We start from the raw sequence: 26,018 nt of genomic DNA on the forward strand, positions 1-26,018 counted from the left end.
TGATCTAGCTAACAGTTCTCTTACTGGTCTTAAGCCAAAAGTTTTGCTCAAAGCCTCTACCTTGTTGCTGAGATGACGGACATTTCGGTCTATCTCGTGAGCTTTCTCCTTTAGTTCAGTCAAAGACCTATCATTGGCAGCAACTGTACGCAGGAAGCTGTCCTTTCTCTCTTTCAGCAAGGCTTCCGTACGGTTACGTGTGTCTTCAGACTGTTCCACAGGACTTTGGGGTCCGTATACGGAGGCATTACAGCGCTGCTCTGAATTCAGTGAACTCTGGTAGTACTTGCGCACATTTTCAAATTGCTCTGTAAAAGAATAATGACAAAAGACATCAACGTGGGTTAAATGTTTTTGATAAAATGATGGTCATGAGCAGGGCCTGGTGTAATCTATAGTTTTTATGCACATTTTTCTAGGCAAAACCTATCGAAGGGATGTAAACATTGAGAACTGGCTTTTTCAAGCCTATTTTACTACCTTAATATGGCAATGAAACAGAATATTTATTGGAAAAGTGGACAAAAGTGTATGTTAAATGTCATATAGAGTCATAATGAATGAGAGCTTACTAAAATAATATCCAAATAGCTATTTGGCTTTGGTTAATTTATCCAATAGCCAAATTTTGCTGAAAAGACTACTTATTCTTTGGAATGAAATCATTTTCATTGGTCAGTTTTGATTTCATGTGTTTATTTGCTTAATATTCAATAAGAAACATTAATTTACCTGCTATTCCAGCAGTGAGGGAGTTCTCGAGCCCTCTGCGCAATAGGTGAAGTGTATCGTTCAAGTCTTTCAGGTCTTTCTCCAGTGCCGTTAGGGTTTGTTTCAGAGCTTTGTCAAGGTCTGCCGTCACATTCAGGTCCCGAATCACACCCATCAGACGCCCATCAGTCAAAGCAATCTCTGCTCTGAAATCATGTTGAAAAATTCCAATTACCCTCATTTAATGTGCAAGCAATGTACAAAATAACACTCACCATGTGTTGAAAAATAAAATGGCTTTTCCAATTGAATGCATGGTTTAAATTCAATTGGAAGAATGATAATGTACAGTAATCCTTGCTAATGTAAGTGACGATTCAAAATGTCTTAATAAAGTGTGTTTCCCACTGTGTGCAGGCTTTACCTCAAGTCATCAATAGCCTGGCTGATTAAGTTAAAGGTTCCCTCTTGGTCTCCATCTTTGATCAGATCTTGAACCTGTGTCAGCTTCTTCTCCAGCTCAAGGATGCGGCCGTCACTGACTCCGGGCACCTCACCCTTCTCCAGAATCATGGCAATGACATTCTTGATGTGGGTCAGATCTCGGTAGACGTAGCACACAATATCATCCCATAGCTGGAAGCAGGGATGGCAGGGAACACACTTGGGGAAGCTTCCGGTAAAGCCACGGGCGCACTCGTCGCAGCGACGTCCTGAAGCTCCCTCCTTACACTCACATGCACCTGTTATGCGGTTACACTGAGCTGTCTCGGACCCCAGGAAGTGGCAGTTACACTCTGATCAGAGGGAGATAAAGCACTAATGATCTGACACAGAGAAGAAGAGGAGTTAGATGTACATGTATATGTGGAATACTCACCTTCACACTGTACTCTGGGATCACCCCAGTGGAACGCCTCACACTCATTGCACTGCCGTCCTCCAAAACCTGGCTGACAATGACACTGGCCAGTGAACTACAGGTACAAAGAGACACAGAAGAAAAGAAACGGAGTAGAAAAAGGAGGAGAGATTAACAGTATATTTGGCCATTGTAACTAATTGCAAAAATGATTAAGATCTGAAAACATACTCGAATCTAAGACCTTCTTCAATGAAAAAAATAATAATAATAAAAAAAGGAAATAAATTTAACAAAAACATCTAAAACATTTAAATTTAAATAAAACTAAAATAATTATCACTTAAATTGAAATCATTTAATAATAATTCAAGTCTAAAATGTCTACTACAACTGTTTAAAGGGATAGTTCACTTATGATATGTTTTAGCTTACCTCAAGGGCATCCAAGATGCAGGTGTCTTAGTTTCCTCAGTATTTTCAATTTTGATATTTTTAGGTCAAACCGTTGGTGTCTGTCAGTCATATAATGGAGGTCTATGGGGTCCACCTCAAAGAGCATGCACTGAGAAGTCCAAATTAAACATGATTCAATGACTCATCAATGTAAATACACATTGATGGCCTAAGACACGAAACAAGTGATTTGTGTGAGAAAACAGTTTTTATATAGATTTTACCTCTTGCGCGGGCACTTTGTGGCTGTGTTTTCAAGAGGTAAAAATGATATAAACACTGTTCGTTTTCTCACACAAACCGCTCGTTTCGTGTCTTAGGCCATCAATTTGTACTTACATTTACAAATCATTGAATCATGTTTAATTTGGACTTCTCTGTGCATGCTCATTGAGGTGGACCCCATAGACCTCCATTATATGACTGACAGACAACAATGGTTTGACCTAAAAATATCAAAATTGAAAATACTGCTGAAACAAACACACCTACATCTTGGATGCACTTGAGGTAAGCTAAAACATATCAAAAATTAATTTCAAAGTGAACTATCCCTTTAAGGTAGTGAATTAATATTGTACCTACTTTCAAAAAAAGAGATTTTAATCTTGAGAGAACCTTGATAAAATAAAGGTTTAATAAATATATGAATATGTATAGCGTAGATCATACTGTACCATATTGCAATGGGTGCTGAGGGCATTTGGCTGGACGCATCCACAGGGTTCACATCCAAAGTCCGAGCCGAAGTTCCAGTGGTTGGGGGCGCACTGGTCACAGTTGTGGCCAATGATGTTTGGTTTGCAGGGGCAATGTCCAGTCTGCTCATTACAGTGACATACTCCATCAGTACAGTAGCCCTGTAAAGTGCCAGCAGTAACACAAGTACAGCCTGCAGGATGACACAGAGTGCAGAATTAGATTTAAATGCATGAATTCATTCACAGACTATTTTAAAATAAAAAAGGCAGTTTTAAAGTTTTATGTCACTGTACTTACGCCTACAGTCCTGGGAGAGTGCGTTTCCATAATAACCTGATTTACACTCAGAGCAAGAGTCGCCGTGAGTGTTATACAGGCACTTGAGGCATTGGCCGGTTCGTGGGTCACATGACTCTGGGTCCTGGGGATCAATGTTCCCGTTGCACTGGCACGGCCTGCATGCCCCGCCAGGCCGCTCAGGATCACCGTAGTAACCGGGAGCGCAGCGATCACAGCGAGGACCTGAGACAGGACACAGTCAGTTCAACTACTACATTAGAATCAAAACTGTTGATTTACTGACTGTATTTTACCTGCATATCCTTCACCACACTGGCAGAGGATCTGGTTAGAGTCATAGTCTGCCTGACAGGAAGCTCCGTTGGAGTGTCCGCTGTCAGGGTGTCCTGGACAGGGACAGGGGTGACAGTGCTCACCAGAACCCAATACTGGGTCACCATAGAAACCGTTTACACACCTAAAGAAAGGACAGAATAATCAATTTAATTTCTGTACAGAACAGCATTTTATTCATTTTACTTCTAATTACTTAGTCTCATTATTTTTTTTACAGGGTAGCCTGGTGTTAAGTGTCTATTAGTATCATACTGTGGTGGTGAGCAGGACGGCCGAGGGACGTGAGAGAAAGTCGCGAGGCCGGTGGTGCGATTGCTAATGAGCAGCACCTGCGAGGCACACCGGTCTCGCATCTCTCACGAAGGAGCGGAGCCATAAAGGGGGAGCGACGGAGTGGATGATCGAGAGAGGAACAGGCCTGCTTTTATTTGGTAAGCCAGCAGTCGTCCGCGAGGGGCTGCTGGCAGGTAATTTGTTTGTTTATTTTATTTAAATAAAGTTTTATTTTATTATTATTATCCGGTTCCTGCCTCCTTCTTCCCTGAACTTTGTTACACATACCATACTTTATTATTTATTAAAAATATATATTTGTAGCAATTTACAAACATTTAAAAAAAATCATGTTCAAGCGTTTCAGGCCATTACGTTTTTGTTTATTGTTTTTGAAAGTCTCTTATGCTCACCAAGGCTGCATCTATTTAATGATATAGTAATACAGTAAAAATGTGTAATATTGTGAAATAATATTACAATTTAAAAATAACTATTTTCTATTGTAATATATAATTTATCCCTGTTGGCAAAGCTGAATTTTCAGCATCATTACTTCAGTGTCACATAATCCTTCAGAAATCTTTCTAATATGCTGATTTACTTCTTAAGAAAAATTTGTATTATTAACAAAGTTGAAAACTATTTTTTTTGGAAACCGTAATACATTTGTTTTCAGGATTCTTTGATGAATAAAAAGTTCAAAAGAACAGCATTTATTTGAAACAGAAAATGTTTGTAAAATTTAAATTTATAGTCACGTTTGATAAAGTTACTGCATTCTTTTTTTTTTTTTTTAAACACAACCGATCAAAAGTTTGGGGGCAATATCTAATAAGAAGTAATGATATTTATTTCATTACCCTGTTTTTTTTGGGGGGGGTTTTTTCAAACAGGGACAACAGATGAAAAATTCTAATTATAATATCCTGGATTATGAAAAATAACATAATGGACTAATAACACACTGTCCCTTTTAAAATAAATAAATTCCAATTCAAATTAATTAGCTTTTTAAAATAACTCACTGTTGTACTTGATATATAGTTTGTAACTGCCTCATCCTCCTTTGCAAAGCATGCATTACATTGTGACTTAAATCAGTCACCCATATGTAATTCGTCACATTGATTTGGTCTCATTGATGTAGTCAGTGTACTGGTTCTCACCTCTCACACAGCTGTCCAGCTGTGAAGTCTCTGCACTCATAGCAGGCGCCAGTTTCAGTGTCACAGCTCTCAGCGTGGCCATTACATTGACACTGCCTACAGTTGGGGAATCCCCACTGACCTGGTTGGCAGTCAGAGCACTGGCGACCAATCGCCCCATGCCGACACGGACACTGACCCGTCACAGGGTCACACTGATGCCCTACAGAGCCCTGAGAGTGGCAGTCGCAATCTGTTGCAGACAGAGAAAGAGAAGTGAGAGACAATGAGAAATGTGTCAAGTTGAATCTAATTCTTAAAAAATAAAGTGTACATTAACGAGTAATATAAAAAATATTTTTACATTATAAATGTATATAAATTTGTAAAAAAAAAAAAAAAAAAAAGAGTCTCACCAGCGCAGCCATATGGCCCAAATCCGTACGTCCCCGGTGCACACTGATCACATTGATGGCCAATAACATTGGGTTTACAGTGACATTGACCTCCCACTTTGTCACACTCTGCACTCAGTGAACCCTGAGGGTCACACTGACATGCTGCAGAAAGATCACTTTTTAAGGAAGCCATTCATAAGAATCTAAACAACAGTATGAGATTTATCTGAAGGAAAAAGGAATGGATGGGTTATAATGTGACTTGATTTGACAAGACACAGAGGCGAGACATTTATCCTTTGACCCCATCACAGTGACTCACCCAGGGCTCCGTTATGTATGATAGCAGAGATGCTGCAGATGAGTGTGGTGCACAGCTCCGCCAGCGCAGGCATCGGCAGGGTCGTGAAGGAATCCAAACACATGTAGACCTCCATCTCCTGCCGTCGACGCTCGTCTGGGCCGTCGTCACCCTGGAAACCAGGAAGCTCCTCATACCTGGGTATCAGCACAAGCTGTAAGGAGAGAGAGACATATTAGCATTTTTCACCAAAGACTTTTCACCCACCAGCAGAGGGCAGCACTTGTATTATCTGTGGTTAGGAAATTGCATCACAGCTTGTTTGTATGTGTATAAATAATTATCTGATAATGGTAAATGAGAGAAGATCCTTACTGAGTCGATCAGAATGAAGGCGGTGAGATGTCGGTGAGACACGCCATGGCGCTGGAAACGGACGGACACCACATACTGGTTGTTTGGTTCAAAGCAGAAGGGCCTAGGCATTTCAATGTACCTGTCAAAAATGATACGCCATCACTAACAATATTCGAAAATGCCAATTTTCTGTTTGACTATCTTGTAGACTATATGTATTAATAGACTAAGACAGACAAGTCTAGGTAGGCATATAGACCATTTTGCAAAACAACACTGGTCCAGAAGCACTTCCTGCTTCAGTTTTTTAACACTACATTAAAGCTTGGATAAAATACAACCAACAGAACATTTAAAACTGAATCAAAAAGTTAAACAAACATCTTTAAGATGTTTTCTTTACATGTGAAATAAAGAAAACAGTTACAAACTGAAACAGGAAGTGTTTCTGGACCAGTGTTGTTTACATCTTGCAAAATGGTCTATACAATGGGGTCCGAAAAAATCAGATGGGGTCCAATAAAAACCTTAAATTTCATGTCTAATTTAAGCTTGAAAATAGTTTTTAAAAACAAATAACTTATCACATAAATTGAAACTGATCTATTTCAATAGACCATAATCATACAGTAGTTTTCCTATTTGAAATAAAAACACAATCAAAAATCACAATTTGATAAAAAATACAAAAAACACTCATTTTTTAAATATCGTTACAATTTAAAAAAAAATAAAACTTTTTTATTTGAATAAATTTTAAAATCGAATTTATTCCAAAGCTGAATTTACAGCATCATTACTCCAGTCTCCAGTCACATGATCCTTCAGTAATCATTCTAATATGATGATTTGGTGATCAATAAAAATCTATTATAATTATAATCAATGTTGAAAACGCTGCTTAATATTTTTTTGTGGACACATTTATTAACATAAACATAACATTTATTTGAAATAGAAATCTTTTTCATTATTACATTATAAATGTATTTCATTTTGACAAGTTGAATGCATACTTGGCTGCTAAATAAAGTATTTCTTTAAAATAATCTTAGTAGTGTCTATCACAGAAATATGCATGTACTCTAGATATGATTATTATTTATATTGACAAACTATTAGTATATTAAACCAGCTTTAATAGGGTGGAGCACACGACTCTGACCCTGACGGTTAGTACATACAGCTGCTTCCTTTCCCTATGTTGACAACATTCATTAAAATCCCTTTCAAGCAGCAGACAGCCACCCTTATTTAGTTACCAACAGTTAGACAGCAGCTCCACCAGCCTGATACTATCTGTGAAGTCATATCTCCTGCCTGGGGTTTATTTCCCCATGGAAAGACCAGTAACATATAAAGATTGAACTTCCTGAACTCACCTGACTCCTCACTTTCACCCAATATCTTTTTTTTTCTTTTCTTTTTTTTTCTGCTCAAAAGGATATGCAGCTTTTGACAGAGTCTAATTTGCTCCTGCATTCCCTGAGCTTTGGGACGAGGCCAGAAATCAAATCAGAATCAGATTACAATGGCACCTAAAAACTCAGCCATGCAGGAAAAAGATCAAATCAACTGCCATGGAACTTGGTTTTCCGTGAAGTGAGGGTTGGCTATACAAGGTTAAAAATAGTACTTTGTACATAATACATAATAGTACTCTTGCAAAACTATGCAAGAAGTGCTTACAAAGAAATATAAATGTGCACTCACATCCAAAAACAAAGCATTCACGATATGTCAGGTAAACAAGGACACACACAGAAATAAACACAATGATATTACCTCCTGTGGTGGGGCATTGTGACTGTGTACATCTGCTCTGTGGGCAGCATGTTTCCACAGCGGAGACTTGTGGGTAAATTCAGGGATGTCACACTCACTATAGCCTCCCAGTCCTCTGTGGACTGCATGCAAACAAAAGAACAGAAAAAAAAATTATTATTAAAATTATTGATTTTAAATCAAATTTTGGATATGGGATATTCATTAAAGGGACAGTCCACCCAAAAAATGTTATTCATCTGTCATCAATCATCAATTACTGGTTCCATTGACTTTCATTGTATGGACAAAAAATATAATGTCTTTAATAAAAATATAAAATCTTTTACATTCCATAGAAGAAGAAAGAAAGTCATAAAAGTTTGGAACAACATAAGGGTGAGTAAATGAAAATTCGTTTTTGAGTGGTTATTATAAGGCACTAAACCAAAGTAAACTGGAATCTACGTTTCTGGAACATGGTAGATTCTAGCAGGTCTAAACTGGTGCAAGATGGTCATTACTAGTGGATGGTATGATCAGCTAGTTGTTTGTTTGGCTGAATAAAGATAATTTACCAGCTAGTAATCAGCGGCCATGTTCCGAAACAACGACCACAAACCTCTGGCTCGTATCGGATCATGATGTTATATTCCATGGCGTAAGGGATGTTGCTGATGGTGAACTCTTGGCCAGCTCCATCTTTAACCCGAGCGAAGCCCGGTCCGGTCCATGTGACCATCTGACCCGGCTGTCTCTCTCTGTGTACTATGCTCACGCTGGGCTGAAAACAAACACAGACTCATATTAAATCAGATACAGCAGTGTGAGGTATGAAGGTGGAGGTGGAGTTATCTAAAGGGAAACTCACTGTTTGTTGCAACTGTCGGATACGTCTCAGTGCTGCCCTCTGCTGCTGACGGTGACGGCGGTGTCTTCTCAGCTGATTGTTGAGATGCTGCACACAGTCGGTCTCAGCCTGAGGTCTCGGATTGCCCTAAACAACAACACACATATCATGATCAGCTTGATATTCAAGATATGACATTTATTAATACTGAGGAATACTCAGGAAAACAGAGTATGACTACAGTATGTCCAGAGTGGCATTTCACCATAATCTCATACTAATCTTAAAATATGCATTATACTGTGCATGCAGTGAGCACATTTCCAAATGTGCATTACATAACCAGAGCATATTGCATGGGATATTATATCCCACAATGCAATGTGCTCAACCTATGATTCTGATTGCACAATAAATTAGACCGAACATAAACGTTTAGGGTCAGTATGATTGCAATGAGACATTCAATTACTCAATTGCTGGAAAGAAACTTTTGAAGAATAATGTACACTATATAGTAGGCAATAAAAAAGCCTTTCCAAGTAAAAAATGCAAAAGCAGAGCACAACTTGACACTCTTTCTGAGGACTGTGTGAACCAAACAGAGCTGGTGAGTGTTTGGTGGGCATTAATAACTCGCTCTGACGGGCTGCATCTCTTCTGCTCTCTGATCTTATTCTGGGTCACTTCAGCCGTGGACCCGTGAGCATTCTGCAGTTCGTATGTGGGTTTGTTTGTGTATGATATAGTGTGTCTGGACAACCAGTACTGTCAGTCTGAGTTCCTGCGGAGGGTACGGTGCCATAACAAACCAACCTGTAAAAACCTCACTAAATTATGATAGACTTATGAAAAAAGAAAAATTAATTCTTTTTTAAATGACTTATTTTAACTGGGAAATTGGAAGACAAACTAGAAGACAAGGGAATTTTTTTTTTTATCACCAAACCCATTGTGACTCAGAAGATATGATGGTATCAGATAGGCATGCGGCTCTGAGTGTTTTGTTTTACATTGCAGCGGAAGTGAAGGTACCTGAGGGTTTAACTCATGAATGTAAACTGACAAAGGAGACAGTTTTACATTTAACATATTTCCTCAACATTTAGTTATGTTAGGGGCTGAAAGATCCAACTGAACCCAAACGTCAGGGAATGCTTTCTTTGACATACACATACAATATTACTCTCTCTAGATCTATGTGCAGGATCCTGTTTCCATGGCCCATGATACCAGCATCACACCCAAGTTAACATACACCTATTCATAACAATGGGAAGATTTATAGCAGTACCCTTATAATATGACATTAAGTTTAGGAGTTTAGTCTACCAAAAAAAAACAACACAACGTTAAAATGCCAGTATTAGGTGCTTATATGAATGCGCATTACTCACAGGAAGAGCGGGATCATCAGGGGAGTGACCTACAGCTCTCTCTGCTTCGTATTTGTAATAATCCAGAGAAGCACAGAAAAACCCAGGCTGAACTTCAGAACACTTCCGACCAATCAGATGAGGCCGACAGTCACACTGACCGTTGTCCATCATGCATCTGAAGGTGAAAGGGAAAAGAGTTTAGGCACAATTGTAATAGATATCTTCAAATCTCTTCAAATCAAGGGCCATCTTGCAGTTCGGCACTTCCGTTTAGTTCAAGAGTTTTGAAGTTGGACTTTACTCTTGGTATATCAAAACTACACCCAGATACCAGACACTTCCTTATGGCTAATCGAGGGTAAATACACTCATTTAAATGCAATAACTGACATCAGTGACTCACCTGCTGCTGGTTGAACCACCAAAGTCACAGTCACAGGGTCTGCAACCTGCTAGATCATTGCTGAGTCCCCAGTATTCAGGCTGTGCACAAACAAAAATACATACAGGCATTTAAAAAAAGATTTAAAAATGAATGTGATGGTTTATTGGTGAGAGAGTGAGGAGATAGAGAGAGAGAGCATGTACCAGGCACTGATTACAGTAGCGACCAGTGACGTATCTTTTGCAGGAGCAGTCTCCGCTGATCTGGTCACATGGGGCCCCCCGCATGGTGATCCCACGGGGGTCACAGTTACATGCTGCCAACGACATACACGTACAAAAGTTATTTTCGCACTTAATGATTGAGTAGGCAAAGATTTTCATTAACACTTTTTGTTATACTGGCTGAAACTCTCTTCACATCCTGATAGCAATCAATAATAGAAAAAAAGTAAAAGTATCTTCTGTGGAAGTGTCAGAATCTTCCACAGAAGTCTTTAAGTTGTTCACGTTCATTATTATTGTAATGTAGTGTGCTTTGAGACATGAACTAATTTAACACCATCTCTCGTAACACTTTGCGGAATCTGCTCTGGTTGTGTGCTTTTAAGTGTTTTGAATGAGGCGTGGGTTTGGAGATGATCTGAAGAGAGGGTGAGATCTTAGGCCGTGTGTCCACCAAAGAGTTGTTTAGCCAGCTGAAAACGCTAGACGCTCTGCTGAAGACGCCATGCTTTGGGCGTTTGAGAGCGTTTTGGCAGCGCAGCGTTTTTTCCGTTGAGACGTTTCGTTGCTATGATACAGAATATCCGTAGCACAGTTTGAATGTTGTGAGATTTGGTCAGTGTGGTTTAGTCCCGCCCCTCCTCCACAGTGTAAAATGTGACAGTGATGAGTGCTGCGTTTTATCCAAAGTTGAACATTTTCAACTCTCGGCGACCAGTAAAAAACGCTGGGCGCTCGCCGCTTCAGCGTGAAAAAACGCTCAGCGCCTCGGTACGCTAATGGCGTTTAAAAAACGCAGCGCTCCCATTAAAAACAATTGAAAACATACGCCAGGCGTGTGGAAAACCGCTTTGATGGACAAACGGCCTTATGCTTTCAAAGCTAGCTTTTGCTAGCTCAAGTTCGTTATTTCAAATGTAGGCACACGGTATGCGCGCTCATAATGGAAGCGAAGCGGTCGCGGTGCGACGCGCTAATTTTTTCCGCATCGAGATAAAAACATCTCAACTTTTCAGAATGCTGCAAGCGCACCATTAGCACACAGTAGGTCACATGACAAGAACCAACCGGAGCGCAACCGCCCTAGCGCATTCTCGGAAAAAGGAGAATGCGGTCCGCCCAGCTTTTCTACGCGTTTTTAGGCGCTATATGTGAATCCGGCCATACTATTGCTAGCCTCTCCGAAATTGCCTACCCTACATTTAAGCATACAAAATGTATGAATGTCTTTCCATTAAACCAAGTCAAATTTATATTTAAGAAATATACCACAAATGTTTGATGAACTACACCAGTGTGTACTTGAGGAGAACAGACTTCAAACATCCACAAAACACATGCAAACACTTACGCTGGCATCCCAGTGTGTTGTCAAGACTGAGTCCATAGTGTCCCTCTTTGCAGTAGTCGCAGCGCTGACCCATGACATTCTGCTTACAGCGACACTGACCACCAATCATACCCAGATCCAGATCAGTATGACTGTCACAAACTCCTCCCTCTACAGAGCCCACGGGGTCACAGTCACAGGCTGATAACACACACACACAGGAAACAACATGAACAACAGGTAGGAGAAACCCTTTCCCATGGAAAGACTTTTTCTAAGCAGATTATCATGACCAACTTACAGACACATGCATTCGGGTCTCTGATGTCTCTAGCTGGATCCTGATAGTAAAAAGGTTTGCAGGTCTCACAGTTGCGGCCCATGGTGTTGTGGAGACAGTTGTCACACACGCCTCCACTGGTGTTCCCAGTAGCCAGATACACCGCCATGTCAAAATGACATTGATTGGAGTGACCGTTACAGTTGCATTCTTGAAAAAATACACATATTAAAAAAAATGTTGTTGACATTTTAATTGAGCTTTTCTTGAACTTCTACATGCGTGTGTATCTCACCCCTGCAGGTGTGTGCGTTATCAGTCTCGGCGGGCCTCCAGGGTGCATCATGGTAGAAATCTCTGCAGAACTCACAGTTTAATCCCACAGTGTTGTGCTTACACACACAACGTCCATGAATCTGTCGGATCAAAAGTATAGGATATATTAAATAGTGTGCTTCATTCACAATCCATCAATAATAAATTGTTTTTTGAAATCAGAACTACAAATCAATCTGACTGACACCCACCATGCCTGAATCCCTAGTGGTCACTCCAGGTACTGGTGCACACTCCGACGCGTGACCATAGCAGAAGCAACTCCCGCGCACAACCAGCTCATGCAGCGCATAGTAATATTTCTGCAGCACGTCAGGACGACGGTCAAGCAGGTTATCGCCCAGGGTGTGCAGTTTAGTGAAGTTTATCCGTAAGTTAGTGATCCGCAACAAATCTGAGGGGAGATTGTGCAGCTGCTTTACTTGCAGTACTGTGAACAGGGTCCAAACTGAACACTCGCTACATTAATAATTAATATTTAATTAATTATTTAGAACCATTAATAATTCCATTGCAATAAAGACAAATATATATTTGAAGTAATAGATAATGTACATCCAGACAGTTTTTAATAGCAAAATAAAACACGAAAGGGTGATCAGGATGAAGTGGAGGGGTCTTGTATCACCCTGAAGGGGTTTTATTTTGCAAAAACAACTGACTGGATGTACATTATTCCGCTTATTACACGGCTACTTGTCAAAAAAAGTAAATAATATTACACTTTATTTTAAGGAGACGTTGTTAGTGTAAATGCTTGTAATTATGCATAATTTACTATTATTACTATAGTAACTACACGTGAAGTATATACAAGTTAACATAAAAGTATTACTGTAAATGTGAAATATTGATTTGAGTTGAAATATTTTATTAGCTCATTAAACTTTGAATTTGGACGAATGATCAAGTTAAAAAAGACGGACATTTAAGGGATAATGTATCAGTTATATTTACACAGCTTTTCACCACATAAATAATTACGGAGACATGAAATATTGATTTAAGATGAAACCCTTTTTTAAAATCTTACCTGTTTGTCATCTTATAATTCATTACAGTCTACAAAACAATCATTTCTAGCAAAATGACAGACTTTTCAACAATATATGCATATTATTAGTACTGAAGTCCTCCAGTTTTATTACAGTATTGTCGATAACTGAGGTGCAAGATGGCACCTATTGACAACGGTCATTATCAGGAAATAACTGACCGCAGAATGTTGCAACTGACAAGTATTTCAGAGAGCCGTGTAATAATAAAAAATAATCCACAAAACAGTTAAATGGCAAAAAAAAATGGTTATACTGTACTGCACTAACCCTGAATGTCAAGACCGTATGGGTCGTTGACATGGATTGCAGGATCCAGCACTTTGTAGATGACCTAAAATAAAAATAATACAATCATATAGTGGGAACGCTGAATACAAAAGTAACATTAAAACACAGTCTGAAACACATCCATTTTAAAATACCATTAGCTCACACTCACCTCTCCCTCAGTGGACGGTTCAATGTCAGAGTAACGCTCCTCACAGATGACCTCATCAATAAACCGAAGAGAATGAGCAGGAACCCTGGGGAAAGTCTTGGTGCAGTTGTAAGCGAAGTAGCGATATGGCCTCCATGTACGTCCAAAATCTGAAGAACGCTCAATCATCATAGCAGCAGGTCTAAACGTCTGTGGAGATGTAAACAGAAGGTTACAGTTTGAAATGACGAAGGCTTGTTTCACTTTTATTAATAAATACCTTTATTCAATTAAATTGCTGATGTAAATCTTGAAACTTGACGTGATACACTTGAAATCCATTTATATACACACCTTAAACTTCATTATGAGATGAGTAAAGTGGAACTCTGCCTCAAGATTTAGTCGAATACTGACATTCTCCTCTCCTGCACACAGATGAACAAAATAAAACCAGTCATAAACTACAAGTATTCATTGTAATGTTCAAGAAACCAATTTGAAATGATTCGAGCTTTGTGACATGGTGCATTATCCTGCTGGAAGTAGCCATCAGAGGATGGGTACATGGTGGCCATAAAGGGATGGACATGGTCAGAAACAATGCTCATGTAGGCTGTGGCATTTAAACAATGGCCAATTGGCACTAAGGGGCCTAAAGTGTGCCAAGAAAACATCCCTCACACCATTACACCACCACCACCAGCCTGCACAGTGATAACAAGGCATGATGGATCCATGTTCTCATTCTGTTTACGCCAAATTCTGACTCTACTATCTGAATGTCTCACCAGAAATAGAGACTCATCAGACAAGGCAACATTTTTCCAGTCTTCAACTGTCCAATTTTGGTGAGCTCTTGCAAATTGTAGCCTATTTTCCTATTTGCAGTGGAGATGAGTGGTACCCAGTGGGGTCTTCTACTGTTGTAGCCCATCCGCCTCAAGGTTGTGCGTGTTGTGGCTTTGCTGCATACCTCGGTTGTAACGAGTGGTTATTTCAGTCAAAGTTGCTCTTCTATCAGCTTGAGCCCATTCTCAGTCGGCCCATTCTCCTCTGACCTCTAGCATCAACAAGGTATTTTCAGATACTCAGTCAAATACTCAGATCGGCCCATCTAGCACCAAAAACCATGCCACACTCAGAATTGGTTAAATCACCTTTCTTTCCCATTCTGACATTAACTTTGGAGTTCAGGAGATTGTCTTGACCAGGACAACACCCTTAAATGCATTGAAGCAACTGCCATGTGATTGGTTGATTAGATAATTGCACTAATTAGAAATTGAACAGGTGTCCCTAATAATCCTTTAGGTGAGTGTATATATATTTATTTTAAATCTTAAAAAAAAAAACGTATGTGGTCACCTAAAAAAAAAAAAACATTCTCACACACCATTTACAGACTGCCACCATGTGAGTTCTCCTCTGCGGTCTCTCTGGTAGATGACATTCTCCACCCTGTGGCTGTTTCTGTGATTATAGGCATCGTATGGCTCCTGAGAGTTACATATAAAGCACTTATCTGAATCCTGTCGAGAGACATGGAAAAAGAAAAGAGTGAGAAGAAAAACAATGCACATTTTGCAAAACCACTTAGCAACATCAGTGCAGTCTGACAGGAGCCTCTCCACACCTTTTCTTCCAGGTACAGTTTCATTTGTAATGACTTAAGCATGGCGGTTCAGGTAGCTGCCAAGACATACAAAAGAAATCTGGGTCACAGCCTGAGCAAAACGTTCCCTCAGAATGGGAGGGCAAGTTCCATGCCAACCTGGAAGTGGAGCAAGAGAAGGGAATGGGCCTCCTGGATTCAGGTCAGAACATGAGAGCTAGCGTGGATGAAAGCCAGAGCACTTTGTCTACGCTGTTAGAGTTGTTGTCATGGGCACCAAAACCTCCAGCAATGACCTGACCGAGTGAGACACACGTGTATTTCTTCAGGACCCGTTAAAGGTCACAGCAAAGACCAGACTCTATTTCAGATCCTCACAAGCTCTGCAGGGGACGGATATCAGCACTTCTACAATATTGTGCTTACCAAACACTAGACACATGCTTACTGGGGTAGTTTTGAGTGTGAGCTGCCAACAATAGGATTAGCAGTGATCAACCGGATTATGAACTACAGGAATGCTATACTAGGGCCCTGCAAAAAAACACATTGTTAATTCTCTAACATGACTTAGCACGGTGGATTCACACAGTTTAGGTGTATGGACTGAAATTGGGGTTAATAGAGATAAAAAAATACTTTTGCTCAAATTAGCTAAAATCATATGGTAAAAAAGTCTAATTAAAATAAATTAAATAATTAATTAATTATATATGTATATTTTATACAAATCTATCTATCTATCTATCTATCTATCTATCTATCTATCTATCTATCTATCTATCTATCTATCTATCTATCTATCTATCTATCTATCTATCTATCTATCTGTTTGTCTGTCTGTCTATCTAAATTAAACACAAACGGAAATGTAACTCTGCAGACACCCTTCCCTACTACTAAATTGACAGACCGCTGACAGGTAACACCTGCGCTGAGGACAAAAAGGGTGTAACTCCTGTCTATGATGTATGGTGCCTCCAGGCAGTTAAACAGTTTCTGACAATTTTATGCACCCAAAAAACACTTTAATGAGGGGTAAAATACAAAGAACCTAAAAGAACACAGAACATTTTAAATAGACATTCATACAACATTAAACAGTCAATGAAAACGTATTTTATGAGGACAGAGAAGAGTGCTTTAAGTGCTTTATAGACACCTAAAGGAAAGGGAGGAGTCGTGTTTCAGCATAAAAGAGGGAAAGCAAACAGAGGTAGATGTAAGAAATGAATACAAGATCTTTTAAATTACACACGTATCAAATAGAAAAGCCTTGGGCTGCAGATTTGACTGCTGTAAAAGAGGTGTGGCATAGTGAGCAATACACGTGCAAGAGTCTTGTAATGTAACAAGTGTGCCAGTGTGTGTGCGCGGATCAAATCTCCCTATAAAGGATAGTGAAAAAAGAAAGGGGCCCTGTGCACAAGAACATCTATCTTCATATGACAAATAATTTCCGTCAACACAAACTGCAGGGCAAGGCCATACATGCAGGAGTAGAGAACATAGTGTACACAACATGAGATCATGTTTTTGTGTCTATATGAAAGAGAAAGAATGGTTCCGAAATAATGCTGGGTTTACCTGCAAATGACTGACGATGCAGTACAGCTCAGGCTCATCCAGGCCACAGGTGGAGGTGGCGGTCAGATTAATAGCTCGGCCAATCAGAAGGTTCCCTGTTGCCGGATAACAGCTCCCTTCCATGCAGCCATGTGGGGCTGAGGGGATCTCCTGAGCCACAGCTGGAAGAACTGGAGAGGACACAGACAGGAAGTGGAGGTCATTCACTTAACAGTGTATTCCATATCACAGGCTCCCCAATCATTATAGTAGGGGATATCTGTAAAACTTCACTTTTATTAGCTTTTTTTGTTTTGTTTTGTTTTGTTTTGTTTTGTTTCTTTGAACGTCCATCATCGTAATCAATAACAGACAGCACAGTTGAGCAGAATGACGTTTCAGGTATGAGGACACATAATAATAGACATACAGTATAAATGTCAAATGAATTACACCAAGTAACATTAAAATATAATAATTCATTATGGGTAATTATGATTTCATGTTTCTAACTTTAGTTAGTGTGTAATGTTGCTAACATCTGCAAAGTTATAACTTCAAGTTCAAAGCAAAAAGAAAATTTTAATAGAAGTAGCAAAACGAAATTTTTAAGAAATCTTTAAGGACAACAACACACTTCACAAGCTTCCCTCCAGGTTAGCACATTAACCCTAGAATTGACATAAATCCGCCCCGTGAACGCATTATAGATTATCATGACAGAATATGCTAATCAATAACTAGAAGATTACTACACATGATAACTAAGCTACATAAATTCGTCAACTAACCATTCAGAAATGTTGTCACTTCTTCTTGAGTCTCTCCATCTCTGTCTGACTACGGTTTGAACATAAAAGGTTAAAAGTTTTTGAAATTAACTGTTGAAGCTCCGCCCTCTGTGTCGGGAGCAGCAGCTTATTTGCATTTAAAGGGACAGACACAAAAACTGTGCGCTTTTGCTAACCCTCAAAAATTACAATTTTAACATGCTATATTAAAATATCTGTGGGGTATTTTGAGCTAAACATTCACCTACACACTGTGGGGATATCAAAGACTTATTTCACATTTTGTGAAAAGGGCATTATACCATCCCTTTAAAAAACACCAATAAATAAATGAACAAACAAATGAATGAACAAATGAATGAATAAATCTGTTGTTATGTGTCATATGAAAACATATTTGAAGGGCTGCATCTCATGCAAGTTTATTTTAGTCAAACTTTAAATGATGCACTATGACTTGTGGGTAAATTTCCCTTTCTACTTCCTGTGATGATTTATGATTTATACATGTTCCCTATGCTGTTTGAAGTGACTTTTGGACATATTCACATTTACAAATCTCACTTAAGATGACCAAATATTTTGTGAAGTCCACAGTCGAGTCAATGAAACGTACCTATTTGATTTCTAAGGAATGGGTGAATGCAACTGATCAAGATAATTAGTCTACACTCCACTTTTCTTTCTAAAACACCACACAACAGCCAATGATTGGATGTTATCATGGCATTCAACAAGCACGGCTTCTTTTTGATGACCTCATGCGGCTCATGGTCCCACCCACAGTGGCGGTTCTACTTTGAATTACACCCAGGGCGAGACCCCCTTCGAGCGCACCCCCCCCCCCCCCCCAAAAAAAAAAATAAAAAAATTAAAAAAATTATTTTATATATTATAGGCTACTGTAAAAACTCATAATTAAAGTTGATTTTAGTTGATCATTTTGAAAAGTATTAGATAATATGGTGACCAAAATATTGTTCAAAAAGCCTAATACACAGTGAAATCAATTCACCAAGTTAATAACATTAAAGATTTCTTTTAAAGGAGTGTCTTTCATCTCACCTACTAAACTTAAAAAAAAGGTTAACACAAAAAAGGTTTTATATAAAGATAAACCTCATATTTCAGCATTTAAATCATCTCTAAAGAATGAGTCAATAAAGATACATTACTGACATTTATAATGCACAGTAGCTTATCTTTTATTATTAATAGTAAAATTCGCACCGATTTTCCCATGGCTGTCGATGCTATAGAACCATGCACTCCTTACACTCTCCACAACGACAAAGGAGTTTTAGTAGCTTATGTATTTCCACCACAGAAAAACGCTTGCTGTAGCTTTACTAAAAGATTTATTTACGGAGAAGAGAAAAAAACACCCAAGTGTTTGGGTGCACGTGCACTCCCATACTGAAAAGTTTATGAGCGCACTTCCCGTGAACGCATAATGAGCGCGCTTCCCGTGCGCCTATTTGAAACATAGAGGATTTGAAATAACGACCTCGAGCGCGCAAAAGACGCGATACATGAACTAATCAGGAGATCCCCTTGACATCGCTTCTGCGCACGGCACCTTCTCAGGAAGCAGGGCGCCATTGCCAATAATTGAATCGAAATGATAAAAAATAGAAAAACTTCGCGGCACAGAGTATTTTTTTAACTGCTCGTGCCGCCCCCCATCTGACATGAAGAAATGCCGCCCCGGGCGACTGCCCGGTTCGCCCGTGCCTAGAACCGCTACTGCCCACCCAGGCGGCGGTATCAAAGACTGAGGGTTTAGTTTTATCATTGAGTCAGGAAAATAACTGGCTTTGTTCCACATGGTTACCTCTGCAAAGGGCTCAAAATGCACTGTTTGCCTTTCAAAATACACAGTTCACTATAGGGTTATCTGACATTGTCAATCCCAGATGTTTGGGGGGTCTTACATGGATTTTGCACATTCACTTCTAATGTTGTGGTACTATCATTATATAAGTAAGACGAGCAAGTAACCGCACCATCAAACTATAAAACTGCAGAGATTTAGGTTTTCGCAGTTGGAGAATGGCAATAACCATGCAACCATACATCTAAATGTGAATGACCTCTTTATCATTGAGAGGCTCTTGGAAAGGCAGTGTCCTGGTCAGTCTTTGGGCCCCTATGTGCTACCATTTTTCACACATCACTGACTCAGAATAATAATACCGTCATCTCAACAAAGAATAATGAGAGAATGAGTGCTAGTAAATGAAGCAACAAGAGTGGACATGGTGAAATTGATGAAGTGAATGTCAGATAGCCTATATGTGATGGGAATGGACATTGAGAAAGACAAGATGACAGAAATATTTTCTAATGCTGATTTTAAAAGCTAATGTGATGTACCCATAAAATAGGGAGATGCAAGATGTATTATAATTTGAGATGCACACTATATCCGCCACCATATCGGTATCGGCAGAGCTATGAGTTCATTTTAAATGTTACCGTTGTCTGCCTGATGAGAAAGTTAAAAAATCTGGCAGACATATTACTGTAAAAGACGATAAATAATGGATTTTTTCCTTCATCCGAGACACATCAGACGCGCACTGTTCGCCATGATGGTTTTGAATTGCTTGAAATATGATTGGAACAACTTTAAACAAGTGCAACATGAGCAGCGCAAATATGTCATATAGGTTATAACATTATAATTGTGTGCGTGGGACATGGATTTTAATGGGGAGATTTTTGTTTTTGTAATCAGATTCTCAAAAATTATATAAAATTTGCATTTAGATTTATTCTCCAATATATCGGTTATCGGCTTTCAAATATAAGGAATTATCGGTCATCGGTATCGATCAAAATTTTCGTATTGGTGCATCCCTAATTATAATTTAAGTATAGTTTAATAAGTTTATAATTTTAAGACAATATATTTAATTGTGAATGTTTATTAACATGCATTTAACACTCAAAGTAATTCTTTGAAAACACTAATTTAATAATGTTAAATGTTGTGATGCCTAAATTTACTTGTAGCATTAATTTATTTAGACAAAACAGGATAGAACTTTAATATAAATATATCAATTCTCAGACATTACATAAAAATATTTTTTTAGCTTACCAGTATCCAGAATAATATTGGTGCATTATTCTACTTACCTATAATTCGACTTATATAACATTAAAAAACACATAGTATATTAAGTCAATTCAAATTTCTTTTCCATAACATTTTCACAATACACACCCCTTCAAAACAGTTTTACAGAAAACCATGATGTTAGTGTTTAAAATATTTTTATATCGTCATGCCTTATAGTTGGACTGGCCGATAATATGGTTTATATTTTGCAATGCCATAAACAATCAAGCAGTTGAGATTTGCTATAGAGTACATATCACTTTACTTGAGAATACTGTATATATATATTTATTCAATATATTGTGTATATCAGTCATTCAATTACTCAACACTGTTCTTTGCACAAGTGTGCAGATAAGCGTTTAAAGTTCATTACAAAATTGAAATCGAGCCCCTTTTCAGATAAAAACAAAAATGAAAACAAGTGCCATGAATTCCATTTGATTGCATCAAGGTACTAAAGTGTATCTGGTGTATGGACACTGAAAGGATCTATGGTTAACTCACTGTAAAAATCCACATAATAAAGAAATAAAGGTCCAGACCTTTGCAATGTGTGTGTGTGCGCACGTGTGTGTGTGTATCAGGGTTTTTGTTTGTAAGTGTGTGAGAGGTGGGGATACCCATGAAAAATGATTTGCAAATACCTTTCGTTCACATTCTCACTAGTTTTCTAAGTAGTATTTCAAAGGCAATCTGTTGAGAGTTCAGCTTGCTAATTACAGGATGGGTGTTTGAGGAACTTTCAGAGTGCGTCTTTACAGGCCACACGCACAAGAAAATACCAATTCTCCAAAAAGAGTACCTTATGAGACCTTATGCTGCATCCCTCATCACAGATTCCTTGTGGTAAAGGATGCATTTAACACTTTTTCTACATGACTTCTCATGTTCTGACTAGCAAGGGCAACACGTGACTGTGAGAGAGTGTGTTTTAGGGAGGCAAGGGTTAGGCAAGAATAGGTTTGGACTTTGTTTTGGCATGGTCTGTTATTGAGTCTCATGCATTCTTTTCTCTCCTTCAATGTGTCAAAACAAATGTGAAAAAGGCTGATAGAGAAAGAGAGAGAAAGTGTAATCACTAATAGAAAAATGGATGAAATGATGCACAAGCAGTGGATTATTCCAGTAGACTTATTAACTCGAATTAAACAATAATTTTGTACTGGCAGTTCATAGTAGTCCAGTTAGTCCTCACAAACTAATTTCAAGCTTATAAAACTGCATTAAAACATCTGCTCTTTTAGGCTGAGGCAGGTACAGTGCTTTAACACACCCACAAACTGCATAAGCTATAACACACACCCTCTTACATGCACATTTACAGCACACAGAGAGACAAGATACAGGTGGTTAAAGAGGCAGATGTGCATCTGCAAAATGCAGATAGTAGGCTACAGGAATGCCAAGCCAGGAAAATGTCATTCATTAAGAGAAAAATTCCAGGTGTAAAAGTATCTCACACGGGTCTTACAAAATGGCCACCTGTACCTAGGGAATGGCATTCCACGAGTCGACGACAAGCCGCCACATGTGCTGCACTGCATGTCGCAATGAAGCTGAGACCACCATCATATAAACAATATGATTGTTCTTATAATACCTGAGGCACAACATGTTGGTACCATTGTGGTAATCGGTTGACATTAGATTTGTTTAAATTTACCGTTTATGTAACATTTATGCATACTCATTCATTCCTCTATTTTTACATTTACATCAACTTTGCTAATTGCTATCATCAGACGCTCACTTAAAAGTTAATCTTTAAAAATATACATAATTGAATAACTGTTAAATGCAATATTTAGCAAATCTCAAAATGAATATCCATTTGTAATACTGTGTAGCTACATTTTATTGTTGTGATGCCCAAATTCACTTGTAGCATTTCAAATTTTAGTTTGTGTTTTATTTTGCAATCCATTTAGAGAAAATTGAGCAGAAATTATTGGTTACCATCCATAGCATGAAAATTATTATGAGATTATTGCAGCTTGTACCCTTAGATTAATATGTTTTACAGTCAATCATTTCTTACTATGTTACTTGGTTACTTAATAAACTGGCTAAATTAGAGCATTGGCTCCTTAAGCACCACTGAGGGAGGGCAGAGGTTGGAATATGGACATAAATATGAAACTGGTAACATTTTTCTTCCCTATATATGTGAAATGGCTTCTCGGACAAGAAAAAATTTAGGGCGGGACTTGATTTTGTCCATTGGGGAATTGATTGGATTGTTGGTTCATTGGGATGTACAAAATACAGCAAAATTCAACAAAATACAAAATAGAGTACAAAATAGTGCAGAGTATTCAATACACACAAAATCACTTATACGAGCAAGAAATGTATTTAAACAAGTCATCAAAGAGATGTCACTGCAAGGGGGATGGAAAGTTATTTTATTTTATTTATAATTAAAAATTATAATAATAATGTGGACAGATATTTTTTTTAAATGACTATTTTATTATTTTTTTTTAATGCAATATTACATTTAAACAACAAACAAACAAACAAAAATTGTCCATTTTTATTTCACTGATTTAAGAATAAAAAGTAAGCTTTAGAATAGACAATGCAAACCCTGTCAAACCCTGAACTGGAATGTGAAAAATCAGATAGTGAAGCTACAGGCACAGACAAAGCAAGGCAGTAATTGTTGTTTGAAGTTAAACAATCAATCTAACACTTGGGAGATCATAACAAGAATGTTCCTCCACAGATAATACTGATAAAACTGATGGTACAATAGAGCGCTTATGAAGGAGTAGGTACAGTATAAGCAATGCACCCTAAAGCTGGCAGACCTAACAGCTATTGTCTACATGAAGTTTATTTTAAAACAGGACAGAGTTCACAAAGTGCACATGCCCTAAGACACATATAAAGACATTCCATTACAGTGGCACATGCTCACACACCTTGGTCATATTCCTTGTACAATCATTAACAAACAGTCTCACTGACCCACATTGAGTAAAGAAAGTACAATGGGCACAGAGCCCACAGCTCCAGATAATGAACTTGTGCCAGAAATAATTACTGTTAAATATGTTATCGGTGATGATTAGCATTTTATAATTGGTGGACAAACTTATTAACACATGCTTCACGTGCTTCACTTTAAAACATCCAGCATATTTTTTTATTTGTTTATTTAAATCATAGCCGTAGTGATTTGATAATCACACTAGGCCAAATAGCAAGTTAATTTTTAATTTGATTAAACATTCAGGCGTACTAAGGTGTCCCGTTATTGTGAATAGAATATTATAATGTCAGTCGAAATGCCATTGTCGATGTTTTATAAAAATCTAAATAAAATTGTGTAATAGTCTAAATTAAACACTAAGAAAGAGATCTTAAAACACAATGGAAATGAATGAGTTAAGTTAACTTCATAATAATCTACCGGACACTTGTATAACACCCCTTCATCAACAGGCTTTCCAGCCACTACTTAAAATATCTTTTAAAAAACCATATTTAGAAATCACACCTGAGACTGTTATCATTTCCACAACATTCCTCTCATGCTCTAAATTCTGGATGAACCTTTAAACACAGCTATCTGAACATTTTTTCGCAGAAAAAACATTTTAGGCTACATATTCACACTTAACAACACATCAGAGGTCCTTGGCTAATGCAATTCATTCTAATGTCTGATGTTAGCATGTGTTTCTAAGCTAATAGCCTAAGAAGTCAATTAAAAGTCAATTGTCAACTCTTCAGTGCTGAATAAAATATTTTTAATCAGTTTTTAACATATTGGATGCCTTTAAAAGAAATGTGGCGTGTAGTAGGCCTACAGTACTTTATTTTAAAACATAATTAATCAATATCTTTTAGCGCCACTCACTGGACATTTAAACTGCGGTGATACGTACATACATAATAAAACGTTGCAATATTCACGCTCATCTGAATATTGCATCTAACACGCTTTTAGCGCCACTTACTGGGCATTACTTTGAAACTGTCGCGAAACGTGCACGATGCAATGTATTTTGCGCTTTGCAAAAATGTTGCCGTAGGTGTGTAATTTTGAATGAGGCTGAAAATGTTTCAGAAACAATCGTTCCACCGAACATTCGCAAACATTCACATTCGTTATGTGGTTTGAACGACAGCTCTCCACCTGTGGTTAGAGGCATCGTTTAATATTGCATCGCATTTGGATGTAATAAATCCTTATTAAAATGGGTTACAATGGGTTTCGGGAAACAGTCGTGACTAGCTAGTTGATTTCTCGAACGATGCATTCGTACTATGGTAGTGAAGCAGTGAACTACATAGTTGTATGGGAAACGCACCCCAGATCAGTCTTCGCATTAGGTGTGACCCTACAGTATGATGTCTAAACATGCCATCTAGGTAGGCTCACTAGGGTTTGGAACAGAGCCAGTGTTGCAGTGTTTTTCCATTTCCAGTTCATTTTTCCAGACATTTAATCTTTTAAGTGTAGTATTTCCAACAGGGGATATGCATTTAGGCATCTAGCTAAATGACTAGTGATTGAGCATTTAAGGATCCTGATAAAATAATAAATGACGCACTGTGCTACAATGAGAATAATAGGCCAAAATTAGAGTTGATCCCCCTAACCCACATGTCAAAACCAATGGCCATCCTCAGCACTGTTCTCATTCCACCCTCAGTGAAGCACCCTCACTATTGAAAGCTGCTCCCCACTCTTATTCTCCACTTCTCTCTCTTGTGATTCAATACATAGCAGAGAGTGAAAATGACTGGCACTTGCATGAACACCAAGACTACAAGTTTAAAAAGTATGTGTACTAACTGTTAGCCCATCAAACTACAGCTACCCTGATCAAGATAAAGTTTTTTATTACCACTGGCGCAATTTGCAGCAGGCAAGCAGCACTGAATCTATAATGAGTCTAATTAACATAAAAGGAAATGTGCCAATAACTTAAGTTAAATACAGCGCATCACTGTGATTACAAAGCACTTCAGTGCATTAAGCAACTGGTTAAACTAAATAGCAAAAACATTATAATAAATAGATTAGCAGCAAA

The 26,018-nt window shown here is 38.3% G+C and overlaps 1 protein-coding gene across 1 annotated transcript in view; it reads right to left on the reverse strand.

Moving 5' to 3' along the window:
- Window positions 1-26,018, reverse strand: part of lamb2l (laminin, beta 2-like) — a 33,015-nt gene that overhangs the window by 4,419 nt on the left and 2,578 nt on the right. Inside the window, exons 3-28 of the mRNA XM_039652952.2 lie at window positions 17,071-17,240; window positions 15,265-15,400; window positions 14,223-14,296; window positions 13,890-14,078; window positions 13,718-13,781; window positions 12,584-12,786; window positions 12,352-12,472; window positions 12,078-12,266; window positions 11,798-11,977; window positions 10,426-10,538; window positions 10,241-10,320; window positions 9,856-10,012; window positions 8,480-8,605; window positions 8,231-8,392; window positions 7,630-7,751; window positions 5,863-5,983; window positions 5,509-5,701; window positions 5,205-5,348; window positions 4,810-5,041; window positions 3,325-3,488; window positions 3,029-3,253; window positions 2,707-2,921; window positions 1,592-1,688; window positions 1,136-1,508; window positions 733-917; window positions 61-308 (exon numbers count right to left, since the gene is read on the reverse strand). Coding sequence (XP_039508886.2) covers window positions 61-308; window positions 733-917; window positions 1,136-1,508; window positions 1,592-1,688; window positions 2,707-2,921; window positions 3,029-3,253; window positions 3,325-3,488; window positions 4,810-5,041; window positions 5,205-5,348; window positions 5,509-5,701; window positions 5,863-5,983; window positions 7,630-7,751; window positions 8,231-8,392; window positions 8,480-8,605; window positions 9,856-10,012; window positions 10,241-10,320; window positions 10,426-10,538; window positions 11,798-11,977; window positions 12,078-12,266; window positions 12,352-12,472; window positions 12,584-12,786; window positions 13,718-13,781; window positions 13,890-14,078; window positions 14,223-14,296; window positions 15,265-15,400; window positions 17,071-17,240 — 4,283 coding nt within the window. The remainder of the gene's footprint in view (window positions 1-60; window positions 309-732; window positions 918-1,135; window positions 1,509-1,591; window positions 1,689-2,706; window positions 2,922-3,028; window positions 3,254-3,324; window positions 3,489-4,809; window positions 5,042-5,204; window positions 5,349-5,508; window positions 5,702-5,862; window positions 5,984-7,629; window positions 7,752-8,230; window positions 8,393-8,479; window positions 8,606-9,855; window positions 10,013-10,240; window positions 10,321-10,425; window positions 10,539-11,797; window positions 11,978-12,077; window positions 12,267-12,351; window positions 12,473-12,583; window positions 12,787-13,717; window positions 13,782-13,889; window positions 14,079-14,222; window positions 14,297-15,264; window positions 15,401-17,070; window positions 17,241-26,018) is intronic.

This window comes from Pimephales promelas, chromosome 20 (assembly GCF_988280905.1).
Source record: "Pimephales promelas chromosome 20, fPimPro1.hap1.1, whole genome shotgun sequence".
Classification (NCBI taxonomy): Eukaryota; Metazoa; Chordata; class Actinopteri; order Cypriniformes; family Leuciscidae; genus Pimephales; species Pimephales promelas.